The following is a 13,015-nucleotide window of genomic DNA, read 5'->3' on the forward strand; positions in this document are numbered from 1 at the left end:
CAGATTTCATAATTCCTAAAAAGTTGTCACTTTAGCCATTCAATATGTTCAACTCATCTAAATTCTGCTTACAGAAACTTGATTTAATTTAATTTAATCTTTCTCATCTCAGAAAAAAATACTTCAGTGTAAAGCTGAATCAGACTCCATTATGGTAATATTATTGTAACCTAAACCTAACAGAACTTATTCTCATAAATCAGTATAAATGAAATTAATAATGCTGCCTTTGAGGTTGCTAAATTGGCTTTATGTTAAATTTACACTAAAGGTAAAAGGAAGAGTAGATAAATGGAATATTTGCATTGGAAATTCAACTTTGCTTGATGAAAGTAAAGTTCTGTATTTATTTATTAAACAAATTTATATATCCACCCAACTCACACGTAGATGATTCCAGGTGGCTTGTAAAATTTAAAATATGAGGCTTATAAGTATTTCTAACTTGTTTTTATTTTGACTCACCTCTTACCCTATATCCCTATGAGGATAGTGATTCAATTTCCTTTCAACTTTTAGAAGTTAAAATCAACGATACTGCAGAAATCCATGTCTATGACAGAGAATATTAATTGGTCTTCTAAATACACAAACACAGGTTGTTAAAAATCCATATAACCATCACAGATTGTATTTATTTGTCCTTCCATTCTATAGTTTTGAACTTATTTTTTCTTACATAACAGTTTCAGGATTTACCCTTTTTTGCTTATGCAAAACACAAATAGTTATACATATACAAGCACAAATGATAATTAGAGCAACACATACTATGATAACTATTACAGTCACCATATTTATCACACCAGGGGGTCCAAAATTGGGAGCTTCCGAACTAGAAGTGGCTTTTGTGGTTAGTGGCTTGGTTGGTGGCTTGGTTGGTGGCTTGGTTGATGGCTTGGTTGGTGGCTTGGTTGGTGGCTTGGTTGATGGCTTGGTTGGTGGCTTGGTTGGTGGCTTGGTTGATGGCTTGGTTGGTGGCTTGGTTGGTGTAGATGGAGCAGAGCTAGGATTGGTGGGTGTGGTAGTAGTAGTGAGCAATGGAGGAAGAAGTACAACTGCTCTTGCTATATTAGATACTTCTCCAACATTGTTGCTGCCATCACTGGCACGAATGGCAAAGTAAATTGCGGTGCCATTTTCTTTTGTGAAGTTTTCCATCTTATATTGAAATGACTGTTTGATCCCAGCAACATCAGGTTTCAGATCAGATGTGTTCACAGAAGTAGCACTTTCAAAAGTATCTCTTAATTTCACATGATTTTCACTCGCTTTTATTTCGTATTTTTCAGCTGCAAAAAATAAAAATATTCAAGAAGACAGTCTGACAAATTCTCCCCACTACTTGGGAACTGAAATCTTTGTCAATGAAATCTTTGCAAGAAACACATCTCATTTGAATGGAAAGCATCCTATGTGCTAAATTAGATTGTATTCACCCAATTTCATCCCATAAGGAAAATTCTATAGAGATTTAAATTTGGGAGCTAATAACAAGTAGTAGTTTGTTCCTCCTTTAGCATGATTTCTTCTGCCTAATATAGGAAAGAAAATGTTACCTTTTCCTTTATCATAGTCATTTCCAGGAGCAGTCCATGACAAAAGAAAATCGTCCTCATCATTGAGTTTTACTTCAAGATCAGTGATTCGAGATGGTGGAAAGACATCTGAAGGACTTCCAGAAGTCACTCCTGTCATTACAAAACTACCTCCTGAAGCAATTCTGCTGAATTTTCCAAGGTTTGCTTGCGTTTCATTGTCACTAGCTTCTGGTCTTGGTGCATTCATTTTTATTTCACCTATTGTAAAAAAGAAAGAAAGAAAGAAAGAAAGAAAGAAAGAAAGAAAGAAAGAAAGAAAGAAAGAAAGAAAGAAAGAAAGAAAGAAAGAAAGATCTTTCAGCAGAAACTCCAAACTTTGTCATGATTCTGATGTTTATTTGAGTTGTCTACAAAGAAGAATGGCAAATCATTTCCATATTGTTGAAAATATAAATAGATATACATAATCATGCCTATTTACTCATCAGGGGCTGTGAGATACATTATTTATTAGAAATTGAGATATATAGATATATACAGATAGCTATAATTATAGTTATTTATTATATTGATTTAATGAAGATCAGTTTGGGTTTTTACCCAAAAGAAAATATTACAAATGTATTGAACATTTTGGAATACTTAAAAGAAAATACTGAAAAAAGGGCTGCTTTGATCTTTTCAAATGCAGAAAAGGCCTTTGATAACTGGACTTTCCTGTTTAACTTTTGGAAGATATGGAGTTTGGTGAGAATTTTATTAAATGAGTAAAATTGATTTATACTTTGCAACAGGCACACATAATTTTAAGTGGAAAATTAGTAAAACCTTGTGAAATACAGAAAAGGAGAAGTCAAGGATATCCCTTGTCACTATTGTTATTCATCTTAGCTTTTGAAGTTTTGAATGGAGACATAAAACAAGATGAAATAACTGCTGGAATGATGATTAAAGGGAAACACATACATTATGAGGGTTGTCTGATGATTTAGTGATGTTTGAAAATTCTTTCAAAGGAGTAGAAATATTAATGGAAAATTAAAGGATTGTGGTGCATTAGTTGAATTTAAAATCAATAATTAGATAATAAAAATATCAAAATAAACAAAAACAGGAATCTGGAAGAGCAAAACGAATGAGAACAATGGATTTAAGATTGAGAAAATTGAAATACTTGGATGTTACTACGACTAATATAAATTGTATGTTATTTCAGAATAATTATAGTATGTTAATTAAATTAAGATGGATATGAAATATGGGAGAAATTACAAGATAAAAATGAATTTACTGCCTAAAATTATGTTTTTGTTTCAGAGAATACCTATTGTGACAACTGCTGTACAATTTCAGCAATGGGAGAAAAATGTATCTAGGTTTGCACAAAAGAAAAAGTCCACATTTTTATTATTACACTTCCATCTTTCCAAGGCTTAAATATAAAATAGAAATAGCAATAGCACTTAGACTTATATACTGTTTCACAGTGCTTTACAGTCTAAGTGGTTTACAGAGTCAGCATATTGCCCTCAACATCTGGGTCCTCATTTTACCCACCTCAGAAGGATGGAAGGCTGAGTCAACCTTGAGCCGGTGAGATTTGAACTGCCGAACTGCAGCTAGCAGTCAGCTGAAGTAGCCTGCAGTACTGCACTCTAACCACTGCGCCACCTCGGCTTTATAAAATCATTCAAGTTTCAGGTGGAAGATTGGGATTGCATGAAATTGTACTTGAAGCTCACTGGTTTGGATGAAGGAGTGGGTGCTGCTAAGAAATAATATATTAAAGCGAGCATGGCATTCTTTGAATTTTGGATGGCATGGCTTTCTCTGGTGTGATAAAATTAAGGTTAATATAGCTTTTAAAATCACTCTATTAGAAATGGAAGCCTGCTCTTGATGTCGGCTAGTGCTGAGAGTTACAAAATGTTACAAATGTTATAGTATTAAAAACATGAAAGGACATCTTGGGAGAATGGAGCCAGAATTTGTAACTATAATATCAACAGAGTCAGTAAGGATGTCTGCTTCTGTATGTCCAAAAGATGTTAATGAAGGAATGACAGACGTGTAACTAATATTATCTGACAAGACAGAAAAAGTACTAAAGTACAAAAGAAACTGGCTGAAGTTTTAAAAATTAAAAGGAAAATACAAATGATAACCCAAGAAAATGACCTAGAAACCATTTTCTTATGAAAGAGATATGTTAAAGTCTTGAAGAAAAACTGTGCAATGGAACTAAAAAGAATTGAAAACATATAAAGTCTTATGACAATATTTGATTGAATTAAATATTAAGACTGTTAGAAATAAAAGGAAGGAATATAAAATACGTTTATTTTATCACAATTAAATAGGGGGTTTTTTGTGTGCAAAATATGGCAATCCTTTGTGCAATTTTTACTAACACCAAGACTGAAAAATTGATGTTTTATGGATTTGCTTACAGATAAGGTAAGGGATATGAAATGAAGGAATAGCTTTTTGTAAAATTATTTAGTGAAGAGTTACTAAATTTATCTATACTTATTGTAATGAAGCTTGAAATTCACTTCTTTATATATTTCTTTATTAGATTCTTTCTTCTCTTTCTTTTTTCTTTCCTGCACTTTTTCTTCTTCCTATTCTATTTTTTTCTCTAAGTTTAGTCTGTATTAGTGTCTACTATTAAGTATCATAATACTTAATACTTTATAAATATTTTTAATACTTAATATTATAATACTTTATAAATAATTAATAATAAAATTATATCTAAAAAAAGAATCATGTAAGCCATGATATTCCCTGTAATACTCTACAGAAGTGAAAGTTGGACTTTGAAGGAGCAAGATAAGAAGAGTATTTGAACTTTCATGTTGGAGAATACTGTGGACAAACAAATGGATCAAACAAATCAACTTAGAGTTCTCAAATGATCACACTCAAATTACCCTACTTCAGACTCATTATGCAATGACCTAGTTTTCTAGAGGAGGCTCTAATACTGGGAAAGGTAAAGAGAAGAAGATGACCAGGACCAAGGTCGATGGACTCAGTTATTGTGGTGATGGAAAAATTGAAAGATCTGGTTAGGTCTTCATGATAAATCATGGTGGAGAAAATATATGTGGCTACTAGGAGCCCAAAACAACTGGATGGCATGTAATTAATAATTCAGTTATACTACATTATTGTTCTTTCCTAGTTTTTACCTTTATCTACATAGCCTGGGACATATAGAGCGTGATTCCTTCGGCGAGTTTGTCGGCTGGTCCCATCTCTCCCTTGGACATGCACCTTTATGCTGTATCTACCATTTTCTCTGAATGATGTGAAGTATCTTGAGTAGATTCCATCGTTCTTGATAATATCTGCACCTTGAAACAAAAATATTAAAAATTAACATCAGGATAATATAGAAAAGACACCAAAACTAAGTTGTATCTATCCCTGTTTTATCAAAGTAAATGTTTAATTCTATGGTTAGTTACATTACAACCAAAGAATAGCTGTTATTGGTTTGGAGTTGATCAAAATGGTTCCACATTTTTTTCCCAATTCTATAATTCTTGGGTGTTAGATTCTATACAACAATGGTGTTGGCACAGATTTCCTGAGGCAGTAGGACCATAGTTTATAGATTCCTAAATCTGAGGGATAATGGACTAATTTTGAATATTGTTGTGAGCCACTCAAGAGTTGTTAAGATGAATGGCCATAAATTTTAGTTAAAAATACTCAGAATATTTTGTAAGTGTTCATGCAAAATAATTGTTGGATATAAGAATGCAGCCAATGATCTTAATGACTAATAGACTGTAATTTCTCTAAGAGAGATACAATATCATGCAGATGGTATATGCCATGCATTATTTTTTTTGGTATGTAACATGTCCGTATTCACTCACCATGGGAGATAAATATTCCAAACTTCCAAACTAACAGGCATGTATAATCACATTTTTGTTAAATGTAGATACCTAAGATAATACACATTTTTCAGAAGACTAGCTCTGAAAAGCAATGTTATGCCAATTAAATTGTAGTAATTGTATGGTAAGAAGCAAACATTACCTTAAGTTTCAGTAGAGTAAATTTTTGTACCTTGGTTTGCCCAAATCTGTGCTTTTCTACTGAAATCAATGAATAACGAAGGAGTTCCCAGGACTTGGAATACCATAAGTACCAAAATACTCCTCATTCTCTGGCCTGACTTTTCTGGGCCGAGTGTTGAGTGAGAAATATTTCTAATAATTACATGCTAATCTTTATATCAAACAAAATAATGATAGAATCTCACAATGTTATAAATATAATTTTTCATTTTCTCCTTCACTTTCTCCCAGACTTTTGCCTATAGTCCCCCTGTTCTGTTCCCCAGGCCTCTGGCTCCACTGGGAACAGGCAGATAAACTCTAGCAAACAGGTTTTCATGCAGATTATATTTATTCCAGGTATCCTCAAACACATAGACTTACAATCATGATGAGTCAAGGTGAGGTTCATCCATATTTCATAATCTATCCCATTTCCTAGTGTAAAAGGATGGTAGTTCTGTCCCCCTGTTCAGAAAGCATGTTTCTCTCTTCTGAGGTAATTCAAAAAATGGCCAGGTCTTTGTTCTAAACCCACAGATTGCCTCAGTGGCCAATCAGATACACACATATGGTCACATGTCATGGACTACATTTCCCATAATGCAATCTCTCTCTACATCTCCCACAATGAAATCTCTTAAGGAGACAGCTCTTAATCCTTAAGATAACTAACTCACCACAACTCACTATCTGTAACAGCACCCCCCCCAATGAATAAAGCCCCTTTTTTTCTAGAAGGTTAAGAGTTGAGGGATTTGACTTTGTGACAAAGTCATGTCAACTTACAGTTAAATATAGCTGAACCTGGATGCTATTTGTCTTTTATAGCAACAGCTATCTGCTAAGATGTCAGACTTTAAGTCACAATATAACTTAGAAGTCTTCTCTGCCTAGATGTACCGGATTGATTTAGCTTGTAAGCATAATATTGGGTTTTGTTTAAATATTGAGCATTTTTTGCACTCTCTTCTTTCATGTTCAACAAGAGATTGTTTAGGTCTTTCTTGCTTCTAGCCATTAAAGTTGTATCATTAGTAGGTTTGAGGTTGTTATTTCTCCCATTAATTTTATTTCAAATTCCTGTTTCTACCAGTTCAGCATTTCTCATGATAAAGCCTACATTTAAGTTGTATAAATAAAGAGACAATGTACAATCTTAGTACAATTGAACCAAATTAATCTAGAAACATTGTCTGACAGTCTAAGTGACTGGCTACAGGTAGTCTTTGATTTACAACAATTCATTTAGTGACTGTTCAAAGTTACAACGGCACTGAAAATGTGACTTATGACTGTTTTTCCACACTTAAGACCGTTGCCGCATCCCCATGGTCACATGTTAAAAATTCAGATGCTTGGCAACTGATTCATATTTATGATGGTTGCAGTGTCCCAAAGTTGTGTGATCCATTTTTGTGACCTTTGGACGAGCAAAGTCAATGAGGAATACAGATTCATTTAACAACTGTGTTACTAACTTAACAAATTCAATAATTCACTTAACAGCTGTTGCAAGAAAAGTCATAAAATGGGGCAAATCTTAACAAATGTCATAAAATGGGGCAAAAACTTAACAAATGCTTCACTTAGCAATATAAATTTAGGGCTCAATTGTAACTTGAGGACTACCTCTATTTATATCTTGGGGAGGAAGTTTTGCTATATCAAGCTAAGAAGAGGTGTGATAAAGCAATACAACATACAACAGAAAGAGAGCAGAGCAGAAGGACAGTGACCACAAAAAGCTTTCTATAGCTAATCCAAGACAGTTCATTTTCCCTCCAGGCAAGCAGCTGGAATGGTGCAAGGAGCTCAATAGACACAATAAAAGTGGCTAAATATGTGTTTGTGATCTAGAAGGCTACCACCATTATCACCAGTATTTATGATCTTAGAGCACAGGTGTCAAACCCGATTGCATCACGGGCCGGATTGTGACGTATTGTGATATTTTTTGCCTTTGTGGAGCCAGGGTAGGCATGGCCTTCTCAAGTTGTATCTGGTCCATGGGCCATCAGTTTGACAGGCCTGTTAGAGTAACAGTAGTAGGACAATTATTGAGTCCACGTGAGTAAGTTCCTACTTCTGGTATATTATGTAGCGTGGTCACCTGAAAAATATATAATAGAAACATTCTTCCAAGTACACTTACCAGAACCTGTGTCCCAAAGCTCTAGTTCCTCACTTGCAATGTTTGATTCAATTGTGGCTATAACATTTGCACCAAGCACTGGCAAAAGTCCTTGACTGACTTCTGCATAAATAATTATTGGATTGGGAAAAGCATTTGCATCACTGCTTACATAGGACTTCACAGTTACTGGAGGCTCCGTTAGAGATGCCGCTCGAGACGTTACTGTGATTGATAGCACCTGAGACGTTGAGTGTGTATTATTAAGTGTATAAATCCAATCTCCTGTCTGCAGATAAAGATTTGGAATTAAAATATTGTTAAATATTCACTCGGCATGGTCTGGGAGATATCAATGCAGTTTTGATTTCTCTGCATACTGTATTTCTTAAGGATAAATAGGCATTTGTATATGTAGGAATTTTAAAGAGTTGGACAGTAGAAGCTCAGTCATGATCACTTGTGAAGTCTTCAATTTTAGTTCTGCAGTTTGCACATATCATTCCCTGGCATTTTTTGCACACAGAGGTCGGCTGCTGCCAGTTTGGACTGGTTCGCCCGAACCAGTTGTTCCGATTCTGCATGGTTCGTAGAACCAGCAAATAGGACCACCGGCTGGCCCCGTCCTTGCCCATTTATCAGACTGTTTTCGGGCTGTTTTTTGGGCCGTTTTCAGGTCATTTTCCAGCCAAAATCAGCCCAAAAAACACCCTGAAAATGGCCTGAAAAATGCCCCAAAACAGGCGTTCATTTTTTGGGATGTTTTCAGCCATTTTTTGGACAAAAAAACAGCCCGAAAAATGGCCTGAAAAATGGCTCAAAAAACATCCCCAAAACAGGCCATTTTCTGGGCTGTTTTCCTGCTGTTTGGGACCATTTCAGGGCGTTTTTCCGGCCAAAATTGGCCCTGAAAACAGCCTGAAAAAAGGCCTGAAATTGGTTCTTAAAATGGCCCAAAAAAGCTGGCTGCGAGAGGAAGAGAAGCCGGGTGTGCCAGACCCAGTTTTATCCCGGGTCCCTTCATCCGAGAAGCAGCAACCTTGCACTCTTCCCCTTCTCTGCTAGCCCCCTTCTTTGCACGGGATTGCCTAGCCACAGAGACAGAGAGGGAGAAGGGGGAGGCGTTTCTGTGTGCTCCTGTTTCTGTGTGGCACTCTCCCCTCAATGCTAGCAGCTGCCGCTGCCCCCTTCTCCCTCTCTGTCTCTGCTGCTGGGTGATCCCATGGAAAGAAGGGGGCTAGCAGACAAGGGAGAGAGTGAAGTTGCTGCTTCTGGGATGAGGGGACTCGGGAAGTGTCTGGGTCCAGCTTACCCAGCTTCTCTTCCTCTCGCAGCCAGCTTTCCCAGTCTAGCTTGACTCAGTCTCTCTCTCTCTCTCTCTCTCTCTCTCTCTCTCTCTCTCTCTCTCTCTCTCTCTCTCACACACACACACACACACACACACACACACACACACACACACAGGTTGGATCTTTCTTTCCTCCTGCCACTACCCCCACCGGAGCCTCCTGGATTCCTTCCCCAAACCTTCCTGTCCCATACAGGTACCAACCACACAAGTGACATAGAGTTGGCCACGCCCACTCAGTCACATGATCCCAACCATGCCCACCAACCCAGTCATTAGGACAGAGAACCGGTTGTAAAAAATTTGGAGCCCACCACTGTGTACACATATTGGCTCTCATATGAACTAAGGTCCCATAATTTCATGATTGTGTCTCACATGGAAGAATGTATGTGTGAAAGATTTAATTATGGGGCAACTGCTTGCAATTAACAATATCATTAATATCACTGTATCATTTGAAGAATGTCCATAGGAGAGCAGGCTTTTGTCAGAACACTATGCTTAATGAAATGCCATCATAGTGCTACACAAGAGTGCCCATATGATAATTCCCTTTAAGAAAATCTTCACCAATCCAATGTCTTCCATGTACTGCAATTGCATTATCCAAAAATTCCAATGAACATAAACAAATACCATTTCAGTTTTATGCTGCAGTGGAAATATGTTGCTAGTCCGGTATGACTTCTCCCACCTGCCAAAATGGAATGAATGGGCAAATTAATGGCACTAGCTAACTGTTGCAGCAAAGAAAAAATTGAAACATCAGGCCACTCCTTTTAAAGACTTGGTTATTTCTGTATCTCATCTACCCATCTTATAGGAACCTCAGCAGATAAAGTAATTGTACTAATTTATCTTAAGGTATTCCAAACTTTATTAGTATACCGCTTGCACCTCTGAAGTAGACCTGTTTGTCTATGGGGTAAAAAGAATGTTAAAATTATAACTTTAATGATAATACAATTTCCTTAGTTGAGAGAAAGCTGAGATATTTTACCTCGGCGGTCCCTTTAATCTGAAGTCGAGCAGTTTTCAAATTGGTATTGTCAACTACAAAATCGTTAAGATTATATGTTTTCCCTTTTGGATCCGTCAGAAGAATTCCAGGTTTAGAATAGGCTTCACTCCATGTAATTACAAAAAAAGTGTCATTTCCTACAGTGCGATCGATGGATACAATACCATTAAGAAAATTGCCGGCAGCAACTTCCTGGCTTTTACTTTCAAGCTATAAGTAAAGAGAAGAGGAAATTATAATATAGCAAGAAAATACTGTGATTGTAATCAAATGTTTTTAATTATTTGGGAGTATCTCATCTAAGGTAAACTTCATAGTTAAGAACATGGAGTACAAAGCTATATAAGGTTAAAGAATAAATGCTGATATTGTTGCGTATTTCTAGTGCAACAAACACTTGACATAGCACTATCTCTCCCAGATATTACAACAAATCATATCTATCTATCCAGATTTCTATAATCTATCTTTGTAATTAAATATTTTTATTATGATAATAAATAATGGTCTAAAGATAGTCCTCTACTTACAATACTTGATTTAGTTTGACATTGCAACAGCATTGAAAAAAGTGACTCATGACCATTTTTCAGCCTTATAACTGTTGCAGAATCCCATGGTCATGTGATCAAAATTAAGATGCTTGCAACGAGTTCATATTTATGATGGTTGCAATGTCCTGGGGTTTTATGATTAGTTTTTGTGACCTTTTGACAAGTAAAGTTAATGGGGAAGCAAGATTCACTTAACAATCGTTACTAACTTAAACTACAGTGATTCATAACAACTATGGCAAGAAAGGTCATAAAATGAGACAAAATTCAGTTTACAACTGTCTTGCTTAGCAACATAAATTTTGGGCTCCGTTGTGGTCATAAGTCGAGGACTACCTGTAGAAACAACTGACATACAGCGGTACACAAATACCTGCATTCAGATAGATAACAATGATCAGCATGCTGCAGCTAAGCATACATAAACCTATATGTTTAATCAGATGATCAAGAATAATAAAAAGTGCAATGCAAAATTAATGGCAATGCAAGCAGTGATAATCAAGCAATAATAGTGACAACTGTGGCAGTAAGGTAGACAATGAGATACCTCGGTATATTTGCGGCGCAAGGCAGCCCTCATTTCCTGCCGACTCGGAGTGGTAAACAGCGTCTGGTTTGGGGAGCAGCCGGATTTTGCTCTCCATTGCTCTCTCGGCCCCCTGCAAGCTCTCGTCTTTCGAGGAGCGCTCCCTGAAGTGGCGCGGGAAACTTTGGTTGGGCTTCTCGAGAGATGAGAGCTTGCAGGGGGCCGAGAGAGTAATGGAGAGCAAAATCCGGCTGCTCCCCGAACCAGACGCTGTTTACCGCTCCGAGTCGGCAGGAAACGAGGGCTGCCTTGTGCCACAAATATACCGAGGTGTTTTTTTTTGCTCTCCGTTGCAGACACCAGATCGGCCCCCTGCAAGAGAATGAGAGAGAGAGAGTGGGGGAGAGAGAGAGAAAGAGAGAGGGGGGGACAGAGAAAGAGAATGAGAGAAAGGGGGAGAGAAAGAGAAAGGGGGGAAAGAGAAAGAGTGGGGGAGACAGAGAAGGGGGGAGAAAGAGAATGAGAGAGAGAGTGGGGGGGAGAGGGAGAGAAAGGGGGAGAGAGAATGAGAGAGAGAGTGGGGGGAGAGAGGGAGAGAAAGGGGGAGAGAAAGAGAATGAGAGGGAAAGAGTGGGAGAGAGAGGGGGAGAGAGAGAGAAAGAGGGGGAGAGAGAAAGAGAATGAGAGGGAAAGAGTGGGAGAGAAAGGGGGAGAGAGAGAAAGGGGGGAGAGAGAAAGGGGGAGAGAGAAAGAGAGAATGAGAGGGGGGGGAGAGAGAGAGAAAGCGGGGGGGAGAGTGCCTGAAGGACCCTATCCCGTCACTGGGAGTCCAGGTGCTTCAGCAAGCGATGCGCTGGATTCGTATTAGAGGTCCATGAAATTTAAAATTATGAACTTGGTGGACCCTGAGGTCCAAAACGTTGGGGACCCCTGCTCTGGAGGATTTAAGTAGCTTAATTGTGCTTGCTTGCCAATACCAGAATTACAGAGTTGGAAGGGACCTTTGGAGGTCTTCTAGTCCAGAGATCTCCAACCTTGGCAATTTTCTCTGCCTGGGCCTGATGCTTCCTGAGAGGCAGGGGGTCTCTCCGAATGGGACCCCCTCCCCAAAAGGCTGGCCCCAAAGCCCTAGCTCAGAGGTCTTCAAACTTGGCAGCTTTAAGACTTGTGGACTTCAACTCCCAGAATTCTCTAGCCAGCATAGCTGGCTGGGGAATTCTGGGAGTTGAAGTCTGCCAGGCTTAAAGTTGCCAAGGTTGGAGATCTCTGGACTAGAAGATAAATGATGACCGGTCAAAAGTGCGAGGACCGGTCAGAAATCACTTTTTTCAGCCCTCTGAGTAGTCCCTATGTGCATATGGACTACTCAGAGGGCTGAAAAAGTTATTTTTGACCGGTCCCCGCACTTTTAACCAGTCCTTGAACTTACGACTGTCCTCACATTTTATGTTTTGCGCCCTATCTTGTCACCGTGGTGAAGAGAAGTAGTGGTGAAATGATTGACACGGTTGTTAAGAATGCCGCAATGAGTATAAATGTGAGGATGTCATAAGTGCGAGGACCGGTCAAAAGTGCGAGGATCAGTCAGAAATGACTTTTTTCAGCCCTCTGAGTAGTCCCTATGCACATAGGCACGCCCACCCGGTCACATGATCAGCTAGCCACGCCTACCCAGTCACATGACCAGCTAGCCACACCCACCCAGTCACATGACCACCAAGCCACACCCCCAACTAAGCCACGCCCACAGAACCGGTTGTTAAAAATATTGAATCCCACCACTGCAAATAGATTTGAGAAAGTATA

At 38.2% G+C, this 13,015-nt stretch overlaps 1 protein-coding gene across 1 annotated transcript in view; it reads right to left on the minus strand.

The window, feature by feature from the left end:
- Nucleotides 1-675: 675 nt before the first annotated feature.
- CLCA4 (chloride channel accessory 4) overlaps nucleotides 676-13,015 on the minus strand; it is a 36,394-nt gene continuing 24,054 nt past the window's right edge. The window contains exons 10-14 of the mRNA XM_070941075.1: nucleotides 10,106-10,336; nucleotides 7,776-8,043; nucleotides 4,739-4,903; nucleotides 1,560-1,799; nucleotides 676-1,292 (exon numbers count right to left, since the gene is read on the minus strand). Of these exons, the coding sequence (XP_070797176.1) occupies nucleotides 676-1,292; nucleotides 1,560-1,799; nucleotides 4,739-4,903; nucleotides 7,776-8,043; nucleotides 10,106-10,336 (1,521 nt within the window). The remainder of the gene's footprint in view (nucleotides 1,293-1,559; nucleotides 1,800-4,738; nucleotides 4,904-7,775; nucleotides 8,044-10,105; nucleotides 10,337-13,015) is intronic.

This window comes from Pituophis catenifer, unplaced genomic scaffold (assembly GCF_029215685.1).
Source record: "Pituophis catenifer annectens isolate HBS135680 unplaced genomic scaffold, rPitCat1.0.hap2 SCAF_3, whole genome shotgun sequence".
Taxonomy (NCBI): domain Eukaryota; kingdom Metazoa; phylum Chordata; class Lepidosauria; order Squamata; family Colubridae; genus Pituophis; species Pituophis catenifer.